Below are 21384 nucleotides of genomic sequence, written 5' to 3' on the forward strand. Positions count from 1 at the left end.
GTGTCCAGTTGTTGGTGTCAATACTGTTGGATGAAATACTGCCTTATGGGTCAGATAAATGCAAGCAAAGGGCTGCATTTGAGAGACCACTATTGAAGAGCATTGCTTGTCAAGTGACCAAAAAGGTGAGAAATGTTAGAAATGAAATTGATTAAGAAATACTGCAGTGTGAAAAAAGAAAAAATAAGGAAAACGAGTTATTCAATTTGGTTTTAAAAGCATTTATTTTATTTTTAAAAAATCGGATGTCTCTTTTTATTTCATAATAATAGTCTTCCAATAAATAAAATGCATTTCTGCGTAATTCAAGAGCACAGAAATACTTAGAAAACGCAAATTCGACTTGCTTAGAATCAGCATTCATTTGATCCACAGGGTCTCCTTGAAGCAGAAGGTGTAAGATGCAAGTATGGTCAGGGCAACCAAAACCTATTTTGCACCCTGCCGTACAAGAGGTGCAGATGAAGCATGCAAGTTACAACTGTCAGGATCTTCGTGGAATTATAAATAAGGAATTTTCTGATCTGAATGAAGGCCTGTTTTAATTGTATTCGGTCATATCAATTAGGTAATAGCAGCAATGATTATTCATAATTGTTCCATCTCTTATCTGTGTATGTATTAAGGCAGACTTAAAGTACCGTATATACTCGAGTATAAGCCGAGATTTTCAGCCCATTTTTTTGGCTGAAAAGTGCCCCCCTCGGCTTATACTCGAGAAAACTCAAAAACAAAAATTTTATATATTGCAGCTTACCAGTCCTTAGATGTTAGTTGTCTTTTTGTCACATTTTCCCCCTTCCTTTTCACCTTCATTATCACTTATTTCCCCCTTTATTTTCACCTGGGAATTCTATTAATAATAAACACACTTCCTATCCCTGGCTGGTTTCACATACTCTACTGTATTATGAAGAGCCATGCATGTTACCCAGACTCATGTTATCCATGTCTGCCTTTGTACATCTCCATTATATGGTGATAAAATTGGATTAATAGTTTACACGAGTCTTGTCTCACAGAAAGAAACAAGGTAACAGCATTTCTGGCAAGATCAATGGATCAAATGCAAAATAATACAGCAACCACACTTGGAAGGGGCTGGTAAGATGCATCATATAACATTTTGTTCTTGGGTTTAGCTTGGTTTAGAAACATAAAGAAGTATTGGCACATTAAAATGTACTTTTCCGAGTCGGTGTGTGACACAGCAGATGTCACATGCTAGCTCTATAGATAGAGAACTGAGCAATCATGAAACGCTGATTTCTCAGCTCAATTCTTCTCCCTGCACTTGTCACCGTGGAAGCTTGTTATAACACAGTAGGTAGCTGGCATATATAGCACCTAGTTTGAGGTGATAAAAAATAAACTTTGGATCAAATTTTAAAACATAACATCAGTCCGTCAGCAAGAGGTAGGACACTTAAAAATATGCGAGCGTCTCTTAAGATGGCTTCATTCAACTGATGCATTCCTTGCACTCTCTCAGCCTTAGGGCTCATTCTCAGGACGGCTCCACTGCACAGAACCTGCCAAATAGAAGAAAAGACTTTCATTTAACGGACAACAAAATTCATTCAGTGAATTGCCAATGCTATTAAAGAAATACTGCTGCTACATTAAAGAGATTGTGTTTAAAAAAAAATTCCCATGATCCAGGGGCGTAACTCGAAATCACAGGGCCCCATAGCAAGATTTTGTATAGGGCCCTGTGATTTCTAGTTAAGCCCACCTGATAACCCAAACAGCCCACCTAAAGGTGACTCGCTATGGTGGGCTCTGCAGGGTCTCAGGTGGGCGGTCAAGCCCTCTTACCTGTCTGCTCCAATCCTCTGTCCGCCTCCTTCTCCTCCATGATCGCTTGTGGGCCCCGCCTCCTCAATCCCTGGGCCCTATCTCCTCGATCGCCGGGCCCTACCTCCCCATCGTCAAGTCCCACCTCCTCGATCGCAGGGCTACGCTTCCTCCATCGCTGCCGACGACGGGCCCGGCCACCTCCTCTGAAGCTGCTGGTTGTCACCGACTCAGCAGCCGCCAGTGACAGCCAGCAGCCTGAGATGCCATAGCGACCCAGACGCACGGACGCCATCAGGGGGATGTCCTGGCCGGGCCCCCCTGTGCCACGGGCCCCATAGCGGCCATGATCTTACAAGTAAGAATTGTGTCATATCTTTGAGACAATTTTGTGAAAATTTTTTTCTCAGACAAAGCTGTGACAGATTCACTAAAATGTACATGAATCTATTGTTGCCATTTATGGCACTACCATGAGACACATTTCTAATGAGTATTGTCATGGAAGTCTCAATGCTCTGGGCACAGGGGACTGAAGGCCAGCCTCCTTCCCACAGACAATGGATCCTGTACTGGATTAATGTTTTAAATAGCTGGTGGGACTAGTACTGTATCTTATCCCGGAGCTAACATCTGAACTCATCTATGGAACTCCCATACGGGCTTATTTAGCACTATATGCCCACCCACTGGATACGCCGTCAGAGCTAGGTCCCTGTGCCCTGGAACAAACTGCCAGAGTTGATTATAGCAGAAGCGGGAAAACCTTTATTGAACAAACAGCACATTTTATAGCCCACACAGCCCACCTCCCCCAGGTAAGATTACATTATTTTAACAAAATTAACATTCCTGAAAATCAGTCCAAACTAACATGGGGAAAAAGGGTAACAGGAATGGGATTGGTGATAAAGGGACTAGCAGGCTGATTACATCAGCAGGTTGTTCAGGGAGGAGGATGTATTTATCTCTGCAGGGAGCCTATTGTGTATAGGAATCAGTCCAGACTGATTGGCACCAGTGGGACATGTCACAAAGTGTTTGATCAAGAGATCTATAAGATTGTTAATAAGTCCTTCTAGTCCACGATCCATATAGTGCTAAATAAGCCCATACAGGAGTTCCATAGATGAGTCCAAATGTTAGGTCCAAGATAAGAAACAGTACTAGCCACCCCAACAATTAAAAACCTTAATCCAGGCCTGTAGTCAGTGGGAAGGAGGCTGGCCATCAGTCCCCTCTAAGTGCCCATGGTACGGAGACTTCAATGACAAGTATCTATGGCACTCTATATAAACAAAATAATCAAAACAGAAATTAAAAAAATGTCAGGCCGAAACCGAATTTTTTTTAATTTTAACTTTTTCAATTTTTAAAAAATATTTTTTTTTTATATATTTTTTTAAACATTTAAATTTTTTTATATAAATTTTTATTGATTTATTCATTTTTTATTAAATATGTTTATTTTATTTTACTTTAAGGGGCTTTGGGGAAATATTAGGCGTCTAAACAGACCCCTGATATTTCCCTTTTAAAATAGTCCTCAATGTCTTTTTCTGCAGCCCCTTTTATCAATGAACGGGAATCCTCTATGAGTGTTCCTATTCATTCATAACATGAGGACAGGAGGTGATGTAGATCACTTCCCATTCATTCATAATTGAGGATACAGTAACCATCCTCAATTATTTACAAACACTCAGCGATCACTGTGCATCACTCATTTTGAGCTTGCTCACACAGGGCTTGGGAACAAAGTGCCTGGGAGCTAAGTGGCGTTAAAAAATTGGCGTTTAAACAATTGAAATAAAAAGGGGATGTATTGCAGGGACAAGTCTATAATTTTGCCACTTTATAGATCATTGGTTCGACCTCATCTGGAGTACGCGGTCCAGTTCTGGTCACCAGTACTAAGAAAAGATGTCCTTGAGTTGGAAAAAGTCCAGCGAAGGGCAACCAAACTAATTAGGGGTATGGAGGACCAGAGCTACGAGACGAGGCTACTAAATTTAAACATGTTCACATTAGAGGTGAGGAGATTAAGGGGGGATATGATTTCCATGTACAAAATGTTTAATGGTGGTAGCAACATTAGCGATAAACTGTTTAAAATTAACTCCGTTACAAAAACTAGAGGCCATAACCTAAAATTGGTGGAAAAAAAATTCCAGCACAAGGTGCGAAGGGGGTTCTTCACAGTAAGATCAGTTAGGGTCTGGAACTCACTGCCACAGGCGGTGATTTCAGCAAATAATGTGGAATTGTTCAAGAAACTTTTGGACGATTTCTTAAGGGACCGTAATATACAGGGGTACAGGTACTCCTAGAATGAGATCCTAATAGGTTGGACTTGATGGACTAATGTCTTTATTCAACCTCAAATACTATGTAACTGATTGCTGAGTGTTTGCACTCGTCTCCTTCCTGACACACTGTCACAGCAGGCTGAGCGAGAGGAGCTTAGCCTGCTGTGACAGCACTGGCTGTCTCTGCCCACACATCGCTTTGCCGGACTGTGATAGGAGGCTGGGCGGTGTGTGAGGAGAGATGCGGGCCGCTCACAGCGCTCTCCTCCCGCAGTGCTCAGTCGGGGGGGGGTGCAACTGACTGACTTAACAGGCAGCGCACGGTCCAAGACAGGTTGCACAGTGGGGGAGGCTTACCCTGCTGTGTAACCTATTAGAAGCTGGTCTAAATGGAGAAAAAGCTGTAAGCTTCAGATTTTAAGCTGACAGCTTTTTCTTCCATAATGGCAGGTCAGGCTCTGCTTCAACTATATCCCCAGACCGCATTTTCCTGCTACCAGGATGCAGTTGTGGACCTAGGAATGGAGTTCTATTGCTAGCCAAAGCTCTGCAAAACGTTGGCTCTATGATCCAGAATAGAACGTATTAAGATTCTGAGAAAACAAAAATGTTGTTTTCTCTATATCAGTCACAAACCCTGGAGCCCTCTCGATGTGTATGTGAAAAACCTAGGTTACACCGTCCACAATCCTGCCAGCCAGTGCCTCACAATACCCATGCTTTGTTTCTTACATATGGCACATGAACAAAGAGTTGCATTTTAATCCTAACTGCAGTGGGCGTGGTTTGCGCATGCTGCCGAGCGGACATGTCTGAGCTGAGCTCCATCTACCACCCCGTGTAAATCCTGCTTTACCACCACTCATTTGACCCACACTGCGGCTCCAGTTCCTCGCCATCTACACCTCACAACTATGGGCAGGACCCCACGCCAGAAAGACTCGGGCAAACAACCCAGCCGCGGCACCATCAAGCGCTTGTGGTCTCAAACGGCCTCCCCTCCGAACCGCATGGCGAGACGCCCCTCCAGAGGCCGCGACTCGGGCTCGGGCCTGCCACCAACAGGAGCCCAGCCACCGGATCGCTCTCCGTCGCCAGCCTTCTCCTCTGCATCCCAAGACTCGGACCAGGGATCAGAGATGTCCGTGGCAACCCTGGCTCGGACCCTGCCCAGTAAGTCGGACCTGGCCACGATGTTCGAGCGCCTCGAAAATTCATTAAAATCCGAAATATCATCAGTAAAGGCTGAGGTGACACACGTTCTGACCCGGGTCGAGGAGGTCGAAAACAGACTGGACGCCCATGCTCAAGCTATCCAAGAACTACGGGCATGCAGTATAACCGCGGACCTGGCTATGCACTCTACGCTGTACAAGCTGGAGGACCAAGAAAACCGGAACCGCCGCAACAATCTACGAGTGAGAGGCCTACCCAAAGCCACAAGAGATGCGGACCTGGGAGATACACTTCGCGGCATTTTCAACGGCATCCTGGGACGCCCACCTACCTCACCCATGCCGTTTGACCAGGCACACAGAGCTCTTCGCCCCAAATCAGGAGCAGGTGAGCAACCCAGGGATGTAATTGTTCGCTTCACTATTACACAGAAAAGGCGTTAGTGACCGAACGCCTGAGAGATCTCGCTGAAGTAGACTTGGATGGGGCCAGCCTGCGCATTTTTCCCGATCTCGCGGTTGAGACCCTGTCCAGACGCCGGGCTCTGAAACCCCTTCTTCAACTGGGTCGCTCTGCTGTCCTCCTCTTCCCAGAAGACCTCAAGGATTTCTGCGGAAAACTGGACATCCCGCCACCTGACCTGCCCGGCTGGGCCGACCCTCCTCCTCGATGGACCCCGCTTCCTACCTCTCAATGGCACCAGTCACCCCCTAAGCAGCGTCGCGCCTCTAGGCGACAATCTGCAGCTCGTCCCTCCGCGGCAGACGCCCAGTGACTTGGCGTGCCTTGAGAGGCTGTGTACGTCTGATGCCCATCTCAATGGCTCCTGAGAATCCAAGTTTTGATTTTATTTTTTTATTTTCTGTTCCTTCAATGCAGCCGTTTTGACCCTTCTTCATGTCCCGCCAGTTGCGGTCTTTCTGTCATCCTCACTAGACTACGGGCTCCCAGCTCTAGACTCTCCCTGACTCCACGGCCTACGGTCCTGGTACTGTTTTGTTATTTTTCATTTTTGCTCCTCATTTTCTCATTTATGACGCATTGAGTACCGGGATAATGGTTTGCTCAGGAGTAGCCCGGCATATCGGATGTGATTCTATGTCTAGCAATCAATCTGTAGATTTCTTTATGCTCAATGCGGTTTGTTATGATTCTCAGCCTATGTTACCTTATGAGTGGTATTTTTATCTTATTCGCTTACCATTACCATCGTGTTGATGTCTCTGTCCCCCCCAGTTTGTTCTCCCACCCTCCCCTTTGTGGTTCTTACCCTTGGTCTGGGTTACTGGATATTTTGGTCACATCTCATTCCATATCCATGATGGCGTCTCTCCGTTTGGTGACATATAAGAGGTCTTCGGCCTTGTTCACACCTGACCGTTTTGTAGGGCGTTCTACGCTCGACGAACGCTCTACAAAACGGTCAAAAATATAAATTGCATTGTAGTCAATGCCCTCGTTCCCACCTTGGCATATTTCCGCCCGTCCCTAACGCCCTACAAAACGGCCCACGCCTGAAAAGGTCCCGGGACTACTTTGGGCCGTTTTGTAGGGCATTTTCCCATTGGGATACAGCCAAGTAGCCTTTGGAATCGCGCGACGGTCGCGCAACTTTACCGCGAATCGCGGTATCACTGCACGTCTCCTACTAAAAGGGGGCGTGGGGTCGCCATAGGATTTGGGAAGGATGTCCCCTTCACGGTCACTGACAGACTAGTGGATCCGGAAGGCAGATTTCTGTTTCTCCATGTTGAAATGTATGGTGTTATTTCTACTTTGGCGAACGTTTATTGTCCGAATTCCTCACCAGCTTCCTATTTCAGAAAAATACGAGGTAAACTACGCAGCTTTCGTTCTGGCCACCTAATGATATCGGGGGACCCCCCATGGATACATCTGCGGGCCACACCTGCAATCCTAAATCACACCTTAATACTGTACGCAGGGCGCTGCATGATCTCTGGGAAGCTCACAAATCAGTGATCAGTGATCCGGGGCACACTGATAGCCATGGGCTCCAAGAAAAAAAAGGATCGTGTTGCGCAGCTACAATTGTTGCTTTCCGATATACACTCTTTAGAACTTTCTCATAAGGCTACATCTGATTGCTCTACGTATCAAACACTCACCTTCAGAAGGGAACAACTTAAAGAGCTGCTGAAATCGGACACTAAACAAGCCTTTGCTGCTATAAATAAGAAATTCTATGCTCAAGGTAACAAGCCAGGTAGACTGTTAGCTCAAGCACTAGGCCCTAAACGCTCAGCCACCTTCATCCCCAAAATCAAGACTGCAACAGACTCTATGACCCATCTTACCACTGACATAGCCGAAGCATTCCATGACTTTTACCAGGACTTGTACCAGGTCAATCCCCCCTCGCAGCCTCACTTAAGTCCTGATCTTACTAATAGAATCGCGGACTACATACAAAGAGCGGGTTTACCTACGTTGCCAACTGACGCCCTACTTGCCTTAGAATCCCCCATCACTATAGCTGAAATGGAACGAGCGATCCAATCCACCCCTTTAGGCAAAAGCCCGAGCCCGGACGGATTCCCCCTATTATACTTCAAGCGATTTCAGACTCAATTAGCTCCCAATTTCTGTAGTTATGTTAATTCCATTGATGCCACCTCCCCTCTCAGACCGGAATCGTTACTTGCCCACATCACTATCCTGCCCAAACCGGGTAAAGACCCAGCTTGCTGCTCTAGCTACCGCCCCATATCGCTAATGAACGTGGACACCAAGTTGTACGCTAAGATCCTGGCTTCCCGACTTAGCCCACTTTTACCCGGATACATGGATACATCCGGATCAGGTGGGCTTCGTCCCAGGGAGGGAGGCCTGAGACAGCGCCCTCAAATCCGTATCACTTATTCACCTAGCCCATACACTGAACTCCCCAGTCCTACTCTAGTCCACAAACGCCGAAAAGGCGTTTGACAGAGGGGACTTGGGATTCATGTTCTCCACGCTAGCCTCCGTGGGCCTTGGCCCCCGGATGCTGGTGTGGATCTCCGCACTATATTCCTCTCCAACAGCTAGAGTTAAGGTGAACGGCATGCTGTCCCCCTCCTTTTCGCTGCACAATGGCACGCGCCAGGGCTGCCCCCTCTCACCGTTGTTGTTTGCTCTATCCCTTGAGCCCTTTTAGCCACTATACGCAATAATCCTAACATTCATGCCATATCTTCCCCCACTACTGAGTACAAAATCGCGGCATGTGCGGACGACATCCTTTTCTATGTCCGTGACCCTCGGACGGGTGGGGGACATTAGAAGCAGACTTGAGCAACCCCCGACTCTCAGACTGTGTCTGGACCCCACCCGATATGCGGACCCTATCCCCTCTGATCTCCCCTCTCACTCTAGCTACCCTTACAACCTGGGACCGCCTACATAAAGCACACAGCTGGCCTTACAACTCAGTTCTAATGACCATAGCGGGTTCGAATCTCTTCCCCCTGGTAATAATGACCCTCTCTTTTCGACATGGACGGACACTGACTGCTTACGCTTAGAACATGTCCTCCGAGGGACCTCACTTCGCTCTCTCCAGGACCTGAGGGATAAATGGGGCACCCATCCGATGGACTTCTGGAGACATAGGCAACTTCAACACTTTGTCGTGTCTCTTCAGAAGCCCCTCCGAACGAGAGCAAACTTCCTGCCCTTTGAGTCACTGTTAGGGTCATCGACCACCACACGCCATGGTCTATCTGTCATCTATAAGATCTTGTCAAACTTCGCGGGTGATCTGCCCCCACCATACCTTGGGAAATGGGAACAAGAACTCCAACGACCCTTATCCCCCCCCCCAAAGTGTTGCACATGTGTTCCTTGGCTTCACCAGATAGCCATATGATGGAAGTAAACTTTAAACTCTTCGAGGTGGTATCAGGTCCCCATCACTACTCATGCCATCAGCCGGGCAAATTCCCCACTGTGCTGGAGATCATGCGGTGCAAGAGGCACGTATGCTCACCTATGGTGGGATTGCCCATTCATACAACGGTTCTGGGGTGATATCACCCGTCTCATTTCCACTATTAGCGGCATACCTGCGCCCATGGACCCCTGGCTGTGCTTCTTCCATCTGAACCCCCTCTCATTGCGCTCTTATAAAAAGACGGTGATTCCCTTTATGCTTAATGCCGCAAAAGCTCTTATCACCAAACACTGGCGATCCACCCAAATACCCACTGTGGCGGACTGGCTGACACAGGTAGATTACCTGCGACTGATGGAGGAACTACATCACTCTAGTAATGATAACTACAGCACTTTCACAAAATGTTGTCCACATGACCTGTCCTGATCTATTTATTTATCTATTCTGTCTTATTTATTTTTCATATTCTCCCTGTTAATTTTGCATAACCGGTTGGCGTCTCATACTCCATCCTAACATGTTATTTCTTCTATAATTTGACTAATGGCCCCCTCAGGGGGTTCCGAATACGTATATGTATATGTCTCACAGTGTTTCGCCATGTGAATGAACACGCTGAGCCTTACTTACTCCAAAATACCCTGACCAGGGGAATACCCAGTTCCCCTGCCTCCCTGGTGTAACCTACCCCCTCCCCCTTTGGTATTATATGTAATGTGATAGTCTATATGTATGTACACACTGTATTGTATTTTTGTTATTGTTATATTTTGAAAACCTTCAATAAACATTTAATATGAAAATAAATAAATAAATCCTAACTGCAGAATATGGACCATCGTGGTAAATTGAGATGTAAAGAAAACTTTATTTTCTTGCTTTAGCTTCCCAGACCTCAAACAGTGACTTCACTCTGGGTAGCAGTCAATGCTAGTACAGTGAATGTACACTTGTGCAAAAAATGTATTATGTTGATATAAGTCCTAATTTACAGCATTCCATAAACAAATCAACAGTTTTTCTTATAATTCTTTAAGTCTACATTTAATGGTATATTTTCAGATTGTAGATAAAGCAGCAAGTGGAAAATTCTGGTTTATAATGTCAAGATGGTCATTTAATTTCAACTGTTTATTTCATTATATACAGTAAAAACATCTCTCCACTCTGTATGCTATGATGTATGTTATAAACTCCAAAACTCTTTATTCTGTATACTGTGCCCTATGTTACATACTGCAGACCTCTGCACACTGTGCTGTATGTTTATACTTTACGGTGCCTCACTCTGTACACTATACTGCACAATTATATATTTCACACTTCCCCACTCTGGACACTATGCTATACCCCCTACACTGTTAAAAATTGGGGGGAAAACCTTACAATGAAACAAGGCAAACACATACTATAGGCAAGAGCTTTACTTTTGCTTCAGTTTACATAAATCAGGCTTATAGTAGGTAATGGTGTAGTTGTGAGGCACACTGTGCCTATTGGTAACACAAATCAAGATTAGGAGCAGGTTTACCAACCAAGAGTGGATGAACTGCAAGTACTAAGTACACTGTTTACCGTTTCCCCTGGCACATGAAAACTAGCAGAAGAGCAAATTACAACTTTGCAAACTATATGGGGAGGCATTTATCTATTCTATCACATGGCAAAGCAATGCTAAACAGGGGCAGTGAGGCAATTTGTAAGATTTGTTATTTGCTTCCTCGGCTGCTCTAAAGTAGTACTGCAACATAATAAATCCTGAGCTCAATCACTTTATAATTCTGTATCTGTTTAGAGGGAAAATATGTAGCAACTTTAGTAATAAATCTGTCTTAAAACCTTGCAAACTGTTGCAGTTTGCTGCCCAGCCAAACACACACAGGACTGTAAACCTGTCACATAGACTTTTCTGAAGGAGAATGAGACTGATCTGCTCTATCACAAGATTACCTCTAACTTTAGGTTTTTATCTATCACATGCGGTCCATGCATACTAGGCTTGAAACTCACACCTGCAGCAAATGAAAGTGGAAAGGCACTCAACTGCAGCAGCCATGACATCAGTCTTTGCCACAGCATTACCTGTGGTCCTCAGGCCCTACTGCCATCATGCTGGCAGATCAAACGTGGAGCTGTTGCACCAACAATCTCCTTCACTTCACCCTTTAAGCCACAACTTCACCCTCAACTATGTAGGTGTCATGTCACAACCTCATACCCCCATGAACCTGTGCTTCCTGTCATGGTGGTAGAATGCAATCCTGTTACTACATCTTATTTTGTAATTACAAGGGACACATTCGCAACATTCTGCTTTTGAACTTGCTGTCTTTAGCAATTCTGACTGAAAAAGTCCTCTGCAAATAGCTGAAAAGGATAGGTCAGGTGTGGATCTTAGTGACTCGCGCATTTCAGAAATATTACAGAAACAAATTTTAAAATAAAAATATATAAATCTACGTTTAGTTTGGAACCTTTGGTTTCAGTGAAGTGAAAAAGTGTGCTCTGGTGTTTTCCAAACAACACAACTGGATGGATGGCATTGGTAACCATAAGAACAGTGACACCATTTTTTTCTCTAAAGTTGAACTTTTTGCCATCTTCTGGAATTAACACTCTTATTAATCAAAATGATAAGGTATATGGTTACAGCACAGGTACATTAACATACCCCATCTATGGCTAGTATTCCTCCACTCCTCAAGAGACGCAGACATTTTTCATAGCATTTTCTGCAATTCTGTTGATGAGCCATATTTATGGAAATCAAGTCAAATGTGCCAGCTTCTCCAATAGAGAGCAGGTCATCTAGAGAGACAAAAATGTTAACAATTTAAAGCACTGAAACCATTAAACACAACTTATTCACACTCATCTGACCATCCTTTAACTAGACAAACCTGTTTGACGTTAGTCTTATAGGCTCTTACTCAAAACTCTGAATAAGGAGGTAGCCATTAAATGATTAAATAGTTTTACAACTTATAAAAATATTGTAAATCATATGTGTGACTATCACTATACAATCAAGATTTTATTGCAGCTGCCATAAAATTCTTCATGACTTTGTTGAATATAATACTTTTGTAAAGTACACCTGTCCTTTCTCTGTTGCAACTACTACAAAAATACCTGATGTATGTAGGCTGGTGTTGGAGCTCAAACGGAACAGAAGCCTCACCCCTTTCTGGGGCCTTAGCGACTGGCTACTAGGCACAAGCACTGCATCATGGTAAGAGGTCACTTGCATCCCCATACCTGGAAGCATCATGTACTTTGCTAGTGTGGCTGCAGAAGGAGTTAAAGTAGAAAAACCCTGGACATACTAGGTTAAGAATGTTTTAATCTGGCTGCAGAAATGACAGGCAGAGATTATAAAACAATGCCAATAAATCTTCTTGCACCCCTGGACGGTTAATGCTAGGGTTACCTGGACAAGGATTGGCAAAGATTCTTTAAAGGAGAACTATGGGGCAACCTTTTTTGCCCATAGTTCTCTTCAGGGTCATGGGAGGACATATATTAATGTCCTCCGGTGACACAAAACTCAGCAGAGCCGTGCCGCAGCTGTTGGGATCCACCCCGCTGGCTGACTGATGGCTCTGCCTCTCTAGAGACAGAGCCAGCTGTGCCCGCCTCCTCCCCTGTCCATCCGTTCCTCCAGTCAGTGCTGGAGGATCAGAGAAGGCTGGCGGAATCCCTGCGGGGTGCGGTGACTGACAGTCAGGAAGTCAGCGATTGGCGGTATGTGTTCGCCGAGTTCCCAATCAATAGAGCTTTAGTGACACAGGACGGCTTGAATTATGGGGATGAGTGTTTTTCACTCACCCCGTAATTTCTCCTCTCCCCCTAGGATACGTTGAGTAAGAAAATTGGAAAAAATAGGGTTTTGCGGAGAGGTATAACAGACCATGCATATATAAAGATATATGTAAAAATATCAACATTTATTTAAACATACAAATAATAAATAGTTAAAATTGAATTCAATTCATGAAAAATACAATGCCTATCCGAGAAATGTAGAGAATTGATATATGCATATATCAATTCTCTACATTCTCATATATTTATATATCAATTCTCTACATTTATATATGTGTATATAAATGTATAAACCCTATTTTTTCCAATTTTCTTACTGGTTATCTATTTTAACTATCACCAGTGCCAAGGATACTAGTTATCAGTAGCCCTCTGTGAAACAGATACAATTATCCAGTTTATTTTTTAGAACTATTGAACTTGAATTACCAAGGTACCATAATAAAAAATATTTGGAAGAAAAACAAGACAATTTAGTTATCTTTGTAAATATTTATATATAAAATCTTTATTCTACACATTCACACCAGGGTGAACCCATGACATGGATTTTGCAGATACTTCTGGGCTTTCCAAACAGAGAGTACAACAGTAGCTTTGTGACCGTCTCTTATTGTTTACACATGAGCATAATGAGTAAAGCATATCTACTTTACACATTCCCAAAAAAAACTGTGATCCACGACATGTGGATGTCCATTTTCTTTAATGCAGCAGACTGACTTTCATCAGGGGCAAAATTCATAGGCATATTGAAACCAAATAAGAGAGGAACTCGTTCCCAAAGCGACCAATCAAAATTTCTACCAGCAATAATTTCATTTTTCTTTTCTGTTTTACATTTAAAGGATAAGTTCCCCCAATTTTGAGGCCCTTCAAATATTGCAACTTACCAGACCATAGATGAGGTGCCCACATTAGTTTTCAGGATTTCTTTTCTTTATTTTCACTTGATGATCCTGAGAGTAACACACTTGCTGTTCTAGAGTGACAACAACTCTCTTAGGCTTGGTTCACACCTAGGCGTACCGAATATGCGCGTTTGCCGCGTGTTTTTACCATGATTCGCAGTAAAAAAAACTCGCAACAAACGCGCGTTTATGAGGGCTATCCAGCTGTATCCTAATGGATACGCGCGGCAAATACGCCCCAAAGAAGCTCCTGTACTTCTTTGGGCGTAGGGCGTTTTGCAGCGCATTCCCACGCGCTGTAAAACGCCCAGGTGGGAACCATGCCCATAGGCAATCATTGGTTTTCACATGTTGAGCGTTTTATAGCGCGTAGGAACACGCTAGAAAACACGATATAAAACGCCCAGGTGTGAACCAGGCCTAAGTGTACTGTGTCTATGGAGGAGAAGCGTTCTCACCCTAGGACAGGAAGTGTCTTGGGACTACAGCTCTTATCGCCATATCATGGGGGTAGGAGACAATGCTATCAGGTACTAGTGCATCAGAGGCAAAGAGAAAAGGAAGTTAACAGCTCACTGGATTTCTGGCAGGCTCAACATATAGTTATATATTTTATTGAATCGTTATAACAAAATGCTTTCAATTGTATGTTTAACAGTCCAAAAGATAGCAAACAAGAAAAGGTAATTGTTAGGGTTTATATACACCTTAATATTTTAAATGAACCTGAACAGTCCACTGTCAGAAGCAAGCATTGTTATGTGGTACCTCACTCCAGTATTCACTTGCACAGCTGACATCCTCTTTGTCTCGCACATTTGCAACAAGCTTTCCATCAGATGGCAGGACCAATGCCATGATTAATGGATTGTAGCCATAGCTCCACCCTTAGCAAAACAAAAGACAGTGCTGGTTAGCAGTGAAGTAAAACATGTTACTCATATGTACTTTTATAAAAGTAGTTAGCTACATTTGAATCTTGGAGTGGACAACATAGAAAAGTGTTTCTTAAAGTGGAACTGAATTCGTGATTCACTATATTATAGCGAAATGGAGAATAGTAAATTGTGCATAACAAATTCCCTGAAAAATGTACCTTTGTCTGGAATTCATTCTGATAAACAGCAGTGGTATGTGATGGTGCCTGGGCACTCCTGTGCTTACAGTGTCATAGCTGTACACATACAGTGTGAGATCTAAGACACTGGGCCTTTGATTGATAAAGTCAGGAGATTTGGTGATGTCATTATGTGCTGATCACTGTTGGAGGTTCTAATATGAGGAAGAAAGCCCTGCCTCTACCAAGATAGTTGGCTCCACACAGAAACACAGTGCAGAACAGGACATGGTGGGCCTCCAATGGGGAAAAGATCAGCTTCTGGTAGTCCAGGGGAAAAAATGGTCTTTGCTCTTTGCCTGCCTTTTTTTGGCCGCAGCTTCCAAAATTAAGTTCCTCTTTAACTCCAGTCTTCACGTACCCCCAAAAGGTCATGTTTTCAAGATTGCCTTGCTCTGGTGTTTTAATTGGTATTGCTGGCTTGAGAAAATAACAACAATTTTATTTTAGGGATAGTCTAACTTCATCACCTTGTTAAGGTTACTGGAATTGAGAAGCACCAGCATAGGGTGTGCAAGAGGTTACAAAAGAAGGAATCATATTATTTAAGTCTAAATCTAAGAAAACCAATAATCTAATTTAGGGCAAATGATAATGGGTATTTGTTCCATATAGAGTGTGCAAGAGGAAGTCAATATTACAACACAGGAAATATGACAGAAGAGATTTATACCATCACAGACGGTATGTGGTGGAGGAAAACAACAATAGAAATGAGAGAGGATGAACAATCAGATCAAGGTACTTAATACAAGGGAACAAGTGAATCAGACTGTATGACTGGGTATGTAACAGAGAGGATCCACACTATAAGAAAGTGTATCTGATAGATGGCATCAACTTTAGGACTAAGGTACATGATACTAAAGCTGGCCAGACACCAGTAGAATTTCATTAAACACAATTTGTATAGTTTGTTCATTTCATTTTCTACTAGATAATGGGATCAAGTCGATGATCATTTTTGACTGCAGTAATGAAAATAATCAAAGGAGTTGGATGGAGTTGTAATAGTGAATGGTTTTCCTTTGGGAGACTCCATTCTTTCCAAAATCGAATGTCCAAACCAAACAAGGTTTCAAATGTCAACTCTCTGATGGCATTATCAAATGTTCTGATGAGATTCTTCATGAAAGATGTGAACATAAGAACGTTCCAGTGTAAGGAAGGAAATGAGCAAGGCAACACATGAAAAGAGGCCATGCAAGAGAGCTAAGCAAACAAGCACAGCAGTAATGAAAAAATATTGAGGCTGATGTACTAAAGGAGTTGAGAACCTTTACACATTACATTGGAGGGGGGTTTACTAAAACTGGAGCAGACAGAATCTGGAGCAGTTGCCCACAGTAATCAATCAGCTTCTCTCTTCAGTTTGTTCAGTTAAGCGCTAAAATGAAAGCTAAATGCCGATTGCTTGACATGGACATCTGCTCCAGATTGTGTCTGCTCCAGTCTTAGTAAATTTACCTCACCGTGTGTATATTCACTTTAATTATCCAATCATGTAAAAAGCAAAATCCTGTTTACTGCTTACATCTGCACATGAATGGAAAATTGAAGTGACTACTCACTCTATTGTGAATCTATTGTGTGAAGATTCATAACTCCCATGGTAAATCAGCCGCAATAGTGTGTGGGTTTGATTTATTATTTATATCTTCTGGCAATATTCTATGTATCCTCACCCATTTCTAAAATCTTCTTAGATTTAATTGTTTTAGCCAGGTTCGCCAATAGTTGGATGGCATCGCTGCTTATATCCTGGGGAGTGATCCTTGAAAGATGCTGAAAACACAAATCATCATTACTTTACAAGATTTGTTTTGGTTTTAATAGGAGTAAGCTGTCATGCATTTTTCCAAGGTACATTATTAAAAGTTAAGCATGCTGATTAAACGCCTACCTGAAATGTGTCATGAATACCTAATGCAGATGTCAGACCAGAGAGCTGACATTCAGCACTTTTTTATTAGAGAAACATGACGAGTCTTAACTCCCACTGAGCTAGATCAGTTTCCCATTGATATAAATGAAGACTGCTTTCCCTTAAAGCAGTGCTCCCCAACCTTTTTATCGCTGCGGACCGGTCAACGTTTGATCATTTTACCGTGGCCCGCTGAGGAGGGGACGTTGATTGTTTATATTTTAGATTGTTTTGATTTAATAATTTAAAGGAGAACTATGACATGAGTGATTTCCACTCACCTCATAGTACGGCGGCCCGGGGGTTGGGGACCACTGCCTTAAAGGAACTGTACACCACAACTGAATGCCATTTGGTGTGCTAATGTACTATGAGGGGCATTTATCACAATTGGAGCAGACAAAATCTGGAGCAGCTTTGCATGGCAACCAATCAGCTTCTCTCTTTCATTTTCAAATCTTAACTGAACAAACTGAAGAGAGCTGATTGGTTGCCATGGACAACTGCTCCACATTTTGTCTGCTCTAGTTTTGATAAATTCCCCTCAATGTATATTAAACAATTGGCTTTGTTTTAAAATAAGAGATACTTGTTTTTGCTGTTTTCATTCTTTGTTGCATCTCAGCACTGCTGATCTTCTGCAGTCTCTTCCTTGTCTACATGCAAGCGATGGCTGCATGGCATTTTTCAGGGCATGTTCCACTGCTGTTGGTGCACATTGTACTGACAACAGTGGGCCAAGCCTGTGGGACAAGAATAGAAATGTCCCCTTTCATTTTGTAGTGGCGCACTTCTTGTGCCTTCAGCATCTAAGGCAGGGGTGGGGAACCTCTGGCCCTCCAGCTGCAGTGAAACTACACATCCCATGATGCATCTGTCTTTGAGTCATGCCTGAGGCTGTGAGAATCTTGCAATGCATCACGGGATTTGTAGTTTCACCACAGCTGAAGGGCCGGAGGTTCCCCAGCCCGCTCTACGGGGAGGGGAAGGAGGGTGGAGTTAGATATGCAGCATTATTATATTAATAGAAGCACTGCAAATCATATCTCCTGTCTGACATCACCCTAAAGTCAACCTCAGCCAAAAGTTCTGCCTAAGACTGACTATAACTAGAAAAGCCTATTTTGTTTAGCTTCATTTTGTCACAGAACCTGATCTTCCCCGATTTCAATGCTAAGCCCCTCTAAATGCCTTTCCACTGTCCTGGGAGACTGCCTTGGTGGCCAGAAAGGTCACTTACATTGGACGGGGCGGGGCACTGTGTGGATCTTAGCAATGAAGTCAGGAAAACTCAGGCCTGAGTAACCAAATCAAAACATGGCACCTGAAGATAGCAGACATCTTATAATTATCATTTGGGTGAGACTTTTAGATGGGGAATGGGCAGTTTGCAATAAGTGATATCTATTTTGCCTTTATATATGAATATTGCCTTTTAGTGCTCGGTATGCTTTATTATTATGAAAGCACGCACTGCTTTAATGGTGTTAAAGTATATGGAAACCCTATCACTTAAATCTCATATAAACTTTCATATTAACATCATTTTAAAACGTGTCTTCAAGCTTAAATGTCCAGTTTTCATTAAACAAATCCCTTGTTCAGTTACTCCTGTTATGGGTTGACAAAGGCCAATTGTGTTTCAATGTTGTCATCCCGTCACACATGCTCCCGATAAAGAGTACAAGTGGCCATGCCGATGCACATAGACCAAGCATGGTGCACCGTTGTCACTATCAGTAAGCAGGTCCAAGGTAAAGATGTGCAGGTGATGCTGGAGTGACTGGATGTAGACAGAAAGTGGCTGTAAAGGAATTGAGGAGACCAGTAGCAGTGAGAGGCGAAAAAGATGAAAACAGTACTTTATGGGGAAAAAAAGACATGGCAATTGTTAATTATGCACAGTGTGGTAGCAAGCTAAATGTCATCCAGGTAGGGTTAGGGTCTAAACCTTAAAGCCCCACTCTTGCAGTGCCTGATGGGATTTGCAGTTCCACAACAGCTGGAGGGCCACAGTTTGCCCTCCCCTGACTTAGGGGAATAAAACTTTGTTTTGCCCAGAGATGAGCTTCAGTTTCCACCAAGCTTGACCATACATTGATGGCTTGCTATTCCTTCTTGTCTAGTATGTTGAATATCTCCCAATGAAATCTCAGCGCTCCACCAAATGAAAGCAGGCTGATCAGAAGGGCAGCTAAACAACAACCTATGATTAGATTTCATTTTGCTTAGAATGCCGTATCCTTATCACACAGCTATTTCTCATTTCCATACCTGTCTCAGCTTCTTGGCAGATGGGTGCTCTCTGAGGGAGAGCCGGAGCAAGTATTCTCTACGCGGGTCATCCTGTCCATCAAATACTTTTTGCGACTTTTTCCTTCTGTACATAAAATATTTTTTGCCTATAAACACACACAAAAACACTTGGGTAATATAACTATACATGCCTAAATTATCACTATTATATACAGTATGCTTCTAGTTTTCTAAGTCAGTCGTGGTTGGTGACCATTACATTTATCAGAAGAGTCTGCAGTAGCAGTGGATCAGATGAGGTCTGAGGATGATTGTAGTAAAATCCCTTAATTTTGGGGTATTGATCTGAGCTGCTCTGAAAGTAAGGTCTGTCCTTGCTGGTGGACAGCTTTCATAACTCTGGGTAAGTTAAGGTGCAAGAATGCCACATATAAAAGGTCTGCAAACTGGATCATTTGATTTCTGTCTATGTTTAGCTCCAAACATCCATTACACATGTCACTGCATTTCAGGAAGGTTGAAGAATTAAGAAAATTAACAAAATGATTGGCTATATCCATAAAGATACTGTATGTCTGATAGATGGACAATCTAGCAATTTAGAATCCAGACAATTCTGATTACAGCCCAGAGTTATGCATCTAACCCATCCTACAAGGTTTTTTATTTCTTACCTGGTAAAATAAGTTATACTTACCAAAGTCCGCCTTCCAGGTCCCTCACACTGTTTCTGGGTGGGGGGCAATCGCTAAGCCAGTGCTGCAGATGGGCCCCGCCAGCCAACATAGGATCGTTGTCCGTCACACAGGCAGTGATGTGGACACCCAAAAAAGGACCTATCTGAATGTAAACCCGAAGAGGAGAGTAGGCTCGGGACTGCAATGCCACGTTCTTGTAGCTTTAGGTAAAAATTTAAAGGGAAACTATTAGGGATGCACCGATGCCGATATTAGTATCGGTACCAATTCCGAGTCTTTAGGCAAGTACGAGTACCAAACGCTCCGATACTTACCCGGGATACTGGAACTTCCGGTCAGAGGGGGATTTCCTCTAACCGGCCGCCCGGCTTCCTGATTGGCCAGGAAGCCGGCTACATGCTAGTGGAAGTACCGGTATCAGTACTCGGCGAGTACCAACATATAAGTATTGTTACATGCATCCCTAGAAACTCTAATGGTTTTGGATTTATTGTATTTATGTGTTTTTTACAGTGGGAAGGCCATGGGGGAAGAGGGGGGGGGGGGGGGGGTTGGCAACCCAACTTGAATGACTTTAGTGCTGCTATTTGAGGATAAACTGTTCCACAGTGCCTGTAGAGGTCAGTGAGGGCAATTTTAAAGCTTCTTAAGAATATGTAAATATTTGAACATCCCTATCCTGGTTTATATTGTTGTTTTATGTTTGTATATGTGCACAATCTGTGTTTTACAAATAAACATTTCAAATGTAAGTCCAGCCAAAACGTTTTTTAGTTTTGAATAGATGGTGAAGAATTACAACTCCTGTTGACTTTTCACTGCTATCTGGGGCTCCTTTAAAGAGGGTTTCCCTACTTACTGTCACAGTTTCACCAGGCAGGAAGTGAGGAAAAATCTGTACCAGAGACACAGTAAACAAAAATTCTTTGTTAGTGGTGAAGATTATTTCCTCTGTGCTTAAAGCAGAACTCTGGGCAAAAGTGTTCTTTACCCATACAACCCCAGCAATGCAAAGGTGAAGTATTCATTTTTGTTTAGGTACTAAAAAAAAACGTTGTACTCACTCGATCTTCACCCAGTACTCACCTGATCCTGGCTGCTACTCTTGCCCCTGAAGCCTTTCTCCTCCTTGGCTGCAGTGATGGTATATCCCTCAACGTCCTCAAGTCCTATACACACTGTCTTGGATGTGATCACTCGAGTATTCTTACACTGCTGCAGCGGAGGGGGATTTAGGCTGGAAGGTCTGGTCTAAGAGCCAGCTCTGAGGATTGGGTGTGTATAACTTTTTTTTAGCACCTAGAGAAAAACAAGCATTAACCCTTGCAGTGCAGAGGTAGCTCCACTGCAAGGGTTAAGACCACTTTTGCCCAGAGTTCTGCCTCAGTTAAAGCCGAACTTTAATTAAATTAAAAAAAATTGATTGATATATATATATATATATATATGAATAATTTACAAGTAATATTTATG

The 21384-nt window shown here is 43.2% G+C and overlaps 1 protein-coding gene across 1 annotated transcript in view; it reads right to left on the reverse strand.

Annotated features, from left to right (window-relative positions):
- Positions 1-1372: 1372 nt before the first annotated feature.
- COMTD1 (catechol-O-methyltransferase domain containing 1) overlaps positions 1373-21384 on the reverse strand; it is a 20833-nt gene continuing 821 nt past the window's right edge. The window contains exons 2-6 of the mRNA XM_018558154.1: positions 19232-19359; positions 16719-16818; positions 14690-14803; positions 11852-11988; positions 1373-1532 (exon numbers count right to left, since the gene is read on the reverse strand). Of these exons, the coding sequence (XP_018413656.1) occupies positions 1380-1532; positions 11852-11988; positions 14690-14803; positions 16719-16818; positions 19232-19359 (632 nt within the window). The 3' untranslated portion in view covers positions 1373-1379. The remainder of the gene's footprint in view (positions 1533-11851; positions 11989-14689; positions 14804-16718; positions 16819-19231; positions 19360-21384) is intronic.

The sequence above is a fragment of the Nanorana parkeri genome, unplaced genomic scaffold (genome assembly GCF_000935625.1).
Source record: "Nanorana parkeri isolate BGI_ZX_2015 unplaced genomic scaffold, ASM93562v1 scaffold322, whole genome shotgun sequence".
Taxonomy (NCBI): Eukaryota; Metazoa; Chordata; class Amphibia; order Anura; family Dicroglossidae; genus Nanorana; species Nanorana parkeri.